The 8,630-nt window shown below is 33.2% G+C and overlaps 1 protein-coding gene across 1 annotated transcript in view; it reads right to left on the reverse strand.

Moving 5' to 3' along the window:
* pepd (peptidase D) overlaps positions 1 to 8,630 on the reverse strand; it is a 78,398-nt gene that overhangs the window by 46,214 nt on the left and 23,554 nt on the right. The window contains exons 5-8 of the mRNA XM_016522045.1: positions 6,173 to 6,220; positions 5,069 to 5,130; positions 4,684 to 4,728; positions 1,417 to 1,492 (exon numbers count right to left, since the gene is read on the reverse strand). Of these exons, the coding sequence (XP_016377531.1) occupies positions 1,417 to 1,492; positions 4,684 to 4,728; positions 5,069 to 5,130; positions 6,173 to 6,220 (231 nt within the window). The remainder of the gene's footprint in view (positions 1 to 1,416; positions 1,493 to 4,683; positions 4,729 to 5,068; positions 5,131 to 6,172; positions 6,221 to 8,630) is intronic.

Here is an 8,630-nt window from a genome sequence, read left to right on the forward strand (position 1 = left end):
CAACTTTGAATGGATAGTTTTATACTTCTCCATTGTTTGCGACATTGAAAAAGTCATTCATAATGCTTAATGGGATAGTAGCTCTTTTCCTCAAAGCCTTTTTGTCAAATTTTCAAATGTTTTTGCTTCAAATCAAAGTTTATGATCTTGTGATTCTCCTCGTAGCAGGTTGGTTTGGTTCCTGGCTTATAATGCTTTAATGAAGACTTTTTTAAAAGCCCTATGGGAAAAATGAATGAAAAAATGCTGAAAAAGTGGGCGCCTAATATATCTATAAATAGGGCTGTGTGGAAATCTCTCAATAACTGTGACATGAACTGATGTTCAACAACCCTTTTGATGTAACGATCATTGTTACAGCTATAGCAGTCACTATGATAAATATGATCCCAGCTTAAACACACAGTATTAATTCATGTACAAACCACAGACCGGCCCATTAATATCCAACACTCTTAAAAAGGCTTTTCATCCATTAATGGATATCAGCAACTTATTAAATCGAGTTTTCCTCCCGTTGGCTGATTGACTGCTGTGCATTAAACATTTCAAACATCATGTTCCTTTAATAAATACTGTCTAATAGCACACATATCAAGAGTCTGCGTCCATATGTTAGACGTACAATATAACAGTGTTACTGTAGAAGATTGATGACCCAGATCTGCACTTTAGATTGTATTAAAGAGCAATTATGAAGAGCAAACGCTGTTTTTAGTTTGTATTGTTTCAGCATCCCATTCACATTCACTAAGGCCTTATTAGGTAAAATGGCTCAAAAAATGTTGAAATTGCCATTTCTTTGTAACTAATTGTGAAATTTACAAGCAATTTAGCAGTGAAAAGTGTTTCTACACCATTTTTGTTTTCAGTGTAGCGCCTAGTCAAGATGCAGGTTTTGTGCTGAAAGATCAACTGTTTAGTATTCTGGTATTGTCTTGTACCTGTGAAAGATAAACGCAATGCTGGCCTAGATACTGATTAAGCGAGGTATAAGATTTTGGTAGCTTTACATCAAGAATATACAGTACAGATCTGACTTAAAATGCTTTCTAACAGAGAAACAGAGGCTAAAATTCCAGCCCAATAGTGTTTTTAAGAGAGATTCGATGAGTTTTTTCCCCCTGAAACTTCCTCTAAATTGTCATTCACACAAAAACTGTGCCAAACGCACAGCTCATGACCCAAACTCAACTGTCTGTGTCTCAGGAGAGCAGCGAAACTCTCTGCAAAAGCATTGTAAGCCTAAGGAGATCGCAGAAAGCTCGTGATGCTTTCGAGAAATGCAGTCCTGGTCTTTCAGAGTAATTATCAGATCTTACTACTTTCAATTCAATTCTTTAGGGCATATTTTAGGGTAACAGTTTTTAAATGAGAAAACTGAGGGAAGAAAATCTGCCTAAAAGCTTGCTTTACCTCTTTGTGGGCTTCGCTGGAAATGCGGTTGGTGTAGCGCAGAACTTCCAGCTCCATGTCAGTCTTCAGCAAACGACTGCAGACACACAGAGAGAGAGAGAGGGGTAATGCGAATCATCATGACAAAGACTGCAAGAATGTGCATATGAAGATATAATATCTTATATATCAAGAAGTTACAAGAGGCTGTGAGTTAAAGTGCTCTTAGGCACGACGTGAAGCTACAACTTAAAAACTGGTACTCAATTTTCACATGCACTGCTGTTCAAATGTTCGAGGTCGGTAAGATTCGCTCACCAAAGATGCATTTATTTAATCAAAATACAGTAAAAATGTGAAATATTTTTACAATTTAATACAACTGTTTTCTGTGTGAATATATGTTAAAATGTAATTTATTGCTGTGATCAAAGCTGAATTTTCAGCATCATTACTCCAGTCTTCAGTGTCACATGATCCTTCAGAAATCATTCTGATATGCTGATTTGCTGCTCGAGAAACATTTCTGATTTTTATACTGAAAACAGTGCTGCTGCATATTTTTGTGGAAACTGTGATACTACATAATTTTTTTTTTTTAGGATTCTTTGATGAATAGAAAGTTCAAAAGAACAGCATTTATAGTGGCGAAAATTACGTATTGTGCCTTTAATGAAGAACAAACTTCTCTGATAAACTAGAAATCCTAAACGTAGCCCAAACCCAGCAGGACTGACGTCAGAGAAATCAGCACTTTGCCTCTTGTTAGTGTTTTTTTCTTCACCTCCATCTATTCCTGGTTGAGCGTCTTCGATTATGTCGTAATGATGTTGCCTGCAATACTGAAGCATCTTGACATCACCTCCAGTGACTCAGTGTGAATGTGCCAACTTTCTAACACATCTAAATATAACACTGCATACACACACACTGCAGTAACCCATGGTTACGATCTGCCATGTGATTCTTATCAGCAGCTCTATTCCAAAGCACTGAACACTTAACACACGGATCATGGAATCTCTTACATCAGCAATCAGTAAATACGTGGTTTGTTAAAGGAATAGTTCACCCAAAAATGAATTTGCTGGAAATGTGCTCACCCTCAGGCCATCCAAGATGTAGATGAGTTTGTTTCTTCATCAGATCTGGAGAAATGTAGCTTTACATCACTTGCTCACCAATGGATACAATATTTCTCTCCTAATTCAGACCAGATGCCTTTTTCACTGGAGAAAACAAAATTATGGATAGAGCACTCCATAAAAGTATTTTAGCTGGAAGCAACTGTTTAAAGTTAAAAACACTTTAATGATGGATTTGTTTCTTTTGGCTTCACAAGACATTAACTGATGGACTGGAGTGGTGTGGATTACTTGTGGATTATTGTGATGTTTTTATCAGCTGTTTGGACTCTCATTCTGACGGCACCCATTCACTGCAGAGGATCCATTGGTGAGCGAGTGATGCAATGCTACATTTCTCCAGATCTGATGAAGAAACAAACTCATCTACATTTTGAGGGTGAGTAAATTTAAATTTTTATAAAGTATGAGGAATGATAGGTTTTAAAAATATCTACTTGTCTAAATTGACAGCTAATGTTGTTTTGAGTGCACGACTTTAAAAGTCAACATGAAATCAAAAAAATGTTTACACAAAATCTGCATTAAGTCAGCTGCCAATCAGGGTTACTACAAGACAAGACAAGACAAGATAAGATCTCATTTTAATTTAGTTTCCTTGATGTACTAATATAACAAAAACTGAAACAAAAAATTTGTATAAAGTATGAGGAATTATATGTTTTAAAAATATCTACTTGTCTAAATTGACAGCTAATGTTGTTTTGTGTGCACGACTTTAAAAGTCAGCATGAAATCAAAAAAATGTTTACACAAAATCTGCATTAAGTCAGCTGCCAATCAGGGTTACTACAAGACAAGACAAGACAAGATAAGATCTCATTTTAATTTAGTTTCCTTGATGTACTAATATAACAAAAACTGAAACAAAATTATTTTGTTTCTAAAATATAAATAATAAAATATTTTATTTTTAAATTTATTTAAATACTAAATATTACAAAAATACACAACAAAAAATTCTAAAACTTCAGTAAAATTAAAATTGAAAATATAAAAATAAAAACAATTCAAAATATTAATAAAAACTATAATAGTATCTCAATGAAACCAATGCACTTTGGATGGACACCAGCTATTTTCTGAAGGACTGATCAGAACTCATGCAAATCTATCAATAATTCACCAGCCATATTAGCTAATTATGTTTGTTTTTGTAAACAAATGCTGCTATTTACAAAAAGTGAATACTTGCCTAAAATGTTTTGGTGTTAGTGAGAAAAACAGCTTAAAAACCAGCCTACAGGTCTGGTTTCCACTAGTCTAGTTTGCTGGTTTTAGAGCGGTTTTGTGCACCATCTAACCATCTTAACCTGGCTTCAGTAGTTTTTCTAACGATGCAAGTGTATCTGCTTTGTGTGCAGGTCTTTAATATCTGCTTCATCATGGAGAAGCAAGCAGCAAACTCTCTCTGGAAATCTTGAGGTAATAAGCGAAGGGGAGGAAGAGAAAGAAAACAAAGTTAGCAGGCGAGCGAAGGGAAACCGTAATGAGCCGCTTTCCTTCGAGTTATAGAGGAGAAAACCTAATGCACACGCCAGCGAGAGAAGCACGCAGACCATTAGAGACACGCAGGAGGCTTGAGAGAGAAAGAGCGACTGATAGCGGATTGTGTGTAATGTGGCCGAGCCGTCGACATGAGAGTGAAGAGCTCTCAGTCATGACAGAGTCATTCTGCTGAAATTAGCTGAAGCGGTTCAACAGCAACGAGAAGAGCACTTTGTCTGAATGTCATTTTCCCAACAAAACACCCATTCTATGAAGTAATAATGAACATCTGATTCCATAGTGTCTGAATGCATAATGATGCTCTGTTAATTAAATACAATGCAGATTAAACAAGCTGATCTGCTCAAACTTTTTAAAAAAAGATGCAATGACAATCAAAACACAAAAAGATGAAACAATTCAACTTCAGCTCCAGTAATTGTTTTCTATTTTACCTTTCATCAAAACATCAAACGTTTGCTAATTGGAGTAGCTGGCAAACTTGCTTTGATTTTGTTAATTGGGCTTTAGTAACGAGCAAGGTTTTGTGCTTTAGTTATTAAGACGTCAATCGGCTGCAGAAGAAAATGGCTAAATTGCGTAAAGCATGGTGTAAAACGGTTGAAATGTTTTGACATTTGCATCTGACACTCACCACTCCACAATCACTGGGTGCAGCAGGGAATTATTCACCTGAAACCTGCAGAAGAGAAGAAAAAACATCATCAACAATGTCTCACAATACTGACAGTCTGCTATTGTTTTAGTATCTGAATCCTCCTTTTGTCAAGGCTTTAGAACAGATGACAATTGTGTTGATATTTTTTATTCAATACAATGACATTCAACATTTTTTAAATACTTTCTGATGCATAAATGAGTGAATATCTAATATTTAGAACTATTTCTCATTAGGATCAGAGTCTTTTCATGCATCAGTCTAAACGGGTGGGTCGTTTTATCCGAGCACAAAGACGCGTGTGCTACTTTCCCTGGAATGAGTTTTAGGAACAGAGCTCTGAATAATGGATGAAACTCACTGGCTGATGCCTTCAAAGGACGCTTCGCGACAGGTGCTGCCGCTATCGGTGTTCACTCCCCGCTACACACACACACAGAAACAGACATTAAACCTACTCAATGTCCCATTATCCAAAAATAATAGAACAGAACTAAAATCACATGTAGGCCAGATGTCTGAACATCTCAATTTCCCAAAAACCCTAACTGAGGGAGTCTTATGAAAACATGACCAGGTCACTATTCACCCCAAAGTGTAAAAATAAAAATAATAAAAAGTTATGTTTACTATTATTCATTTATTATTAATAAATTAGTATTATTATTATTAAATAACTAATAATAAAAATGTTTACTATTACTATGTTATGTTTACTATTTATTTATTATCAATGTTATTATTATTATTAAATAACTAAATAATAATAATAAAATCAATGCATTATGTGTACTATTAATTATTTGTTAAATTATTTAATAATAATAGTAGCAATAAACTATTAATAAATAATAGTAAAATAGTACAAATGTATTGATTTTATTATTATTATTATTATTATTAAATAACTAATAATAAAAAATAATAAAATCAATAAGTTATTTTTACTATTATTTATTTATTATTAAAATGTTGTTATTATTATTAAATAAATAAAATAGCAATAAGAATAATAATAATAATAATAATAATAATAATATTTACTTTTTATTATTATATATGGTACTATTTCAATTATATATTTTCTCTTTAATTGAAAAATATAATGTATAACAGAGACATCAATAAGAACTATTTATATATACACATTTAAATTTTTATTTACACTATGAATTAATGTTTTATACACACACACACATATTTATATATTTAATAAAATATATTTTATTTTGCATTAATAAAATATTAAAATAAAAATGTATATTGTGTTAAATATATACTATGTACATTACAATGAATGTATATAATAATAATAATACATGTATATATAATTAAATTGCTATGTTATTTATTTACTTTTATATTCTATTATTCCTTTTTTATTTATACCATAGTCCAAATATCACTACAAGACAAGGTTGGCATCTTGAAAGACTTTATGTGAAGTAAATGAGAAAGATCTTACCAGTGTGAGCAGGACACTCGGCTTCATTTTAGTCAGCACATCAGCAATCTGTGGAGAAAAGCTTTCATTAGAGCGGATAATTTAAGCGGAATATCATTGGCTTTGCAGGAGTATCAGTGAAAATCCCTGGACGCCGCTGACAGGTGCACTAATGAACGACAGAAATGGCCTTTGAGGAGAGATTTTCTTATGAAAAGCAGATCCAGCGGTGGCGGCAGACAGACAGACAGCGTAAATGTCAACTGAAGAGAGAATGAATCACCAATAATCTGCACGAACAGAACGAGCAAAGGATTGTGGGAAGGAACACCTGAGCTGTCTTATGTGCTCCCAGGAGTGGATAAGCAGCATTTTAAACCCGCAGGACAAATCAAGTGCAGACTATTTAACCTCAGGGCAGATTTCGGAGCAGAATCCACATTTCTGTCTGATACTTCATCCAACAGAAATCCATACAGACGACACCAGCGCTGAATGCTAAAGCGATAGTCTGTCAGTATTTACTCAGCCTCATGTTAGTGCACACCTGTATGCAACACAGAACATTGTTGAACATCTTTTGTTCATGCAGAAGCGTCAGGATCTATTATCATAATCTAATAGAGCTGTCAGGAAAACAGATTGAGTTGCGACGACAGTCTGAGGAGTAAATGAAGCTTTCGGCATCCTGAACGAATGAACCCAGCGAGAACATCAGATTAATGCGGCCGTGGGAGCCGTGTGCTTAAAGGCCCTTATCCAACAAATTACAAACACGCCGCGAGCCCAACGACAGACAGCGCTGACACCCTGACCACATCCACAGAATATGAGCTGAGAGACCGATTAGGACATCTTTATTATTATTATTATTATTATTATTACTACTACTTTTATTATATATTATTATATTTTCATTTTTCAATTATGAAAAATTTTGTATATACACTACACATACAGCAAAAAATTGTTTCTATATATATATACATACACACATTTATTGTATTTTTTCTAAACAATGTATAAATAAAAACAATATACAACAATAAAAAATATTATGGATGGATGGATGGATGGACGGACGGACGGACGGACGGACGGACGGACGGATATTATTGCTACGTATTGACAGACTACAAACAAACAGCTCAATTCTTAAATGCATTCTGTGGTTTTCTAATAATATAAAAGTGTATTATGTTTTTCATAACTGCAGATACATGTTGCAGTTCCTTATAAAGTTACTGAGCAAATGACTAATATTTCTTTGATTTACTCACTGAAACGCCTCGTACCTGCAGAATAAATAGACGCGAGCAGCAGCTGTACATCATCTTAACATGTCAGTGCTATAAATATTTGATTATTTTGTTAGCAGACTAGATTTGACATATGACTCTGAAAGAAAGTCACACTGGTTTGCAAATAAAAGGCGAGACCCATGGCAAAAATAAAGATGTGGTTTGTTAACATTAGTGAATGCATTAGCTAACATCAACTTACTAGGTGCATTAACTAATGTTAATGTAAACATGTATTACTAAATATTTAAATATGTATTAGCAAATGAGGAAACTGACAAACTAAGATGCTTTAGAAGTATTCATATTAACAAATGAGAGTGTTGTAAAGCATTGCTGTTACATTCATAAAACAAAACAATACTGGCGTCGACATGAAGGACTGTTTTTCACAGCTTTTAGAAAGTAGTTCAAGCTAAACTGATGTTTCAGGACATGACGTGCTAATGTGTTTGAGCTGATGTGTGTGGAGAGTAAATTAACACCTAGCTCAGGTAAAGATGAGCAAACTCTCACATCATGCAGTCTGACACCAGTGTGAACTGCAGCTTCAGATTATGAAATAGAATTAAAATAATACTTGTCTTGTTTAATTAATATCGCTATAAAATCCTGCTTTTAAATAGATCAAAAGATAATTTTTTAAATAATAGAATAAAAACAACAACAACATAAAAAGTACCTTATCTATAAAATTCTGCTCTTAAATGGATCAAAATAATTGATTTTTCAAATGATACAATTCAAATAATAACATAAAAAATTTACCTTGTCTTGTCGCTATATATTTCTGCTCCCCTTAATAGATCAAAAGAATTGAGCTTTTTTAATTATACAATTTAAAAAATAACATAAACGTGTACCTTGCTATAAAGAGCTATTTTTTCTTTGTTCATTTTAATTAAAATTGTAGTATTTTATATTATATTGTACTATAATTACTTATTGTAAAATATTTTTTGTTGACAGTTTTGATTAAGTTTTAATTTTTAGTTTATTTAGTTTTAGTTATTTTAGTATGTAATAAGTATTTAGTATTAATATTAAACAAGATGAAAATGATTTAATTCTTATCACTATAAAATATTTATATGATATATATATATTTATATGATATATATGTATGTATGTATGTATGTGTGTGTGTGTGTGTGTGCGTGTGTGTGTGTATGTGTATA

Source organism: Sinocyclocheilus rhinocerous, unplaced genomic scaffold, assembly GCF_001515625.1.
Source record: "Sinocyclocheilus rhinocerous isolate Xijiao unplaced genomic scaffold, SAMN03320098_v1.1 scaffold540, whole genome shotgun sequence".
Lineage (NCBI taxonomy): Eukaryota > Metazoa > Chordata > Actinopteri > Cypriniformes > Cyprinidae > Sinocyclocheilus > Sinocyclocheilus rhinocerous.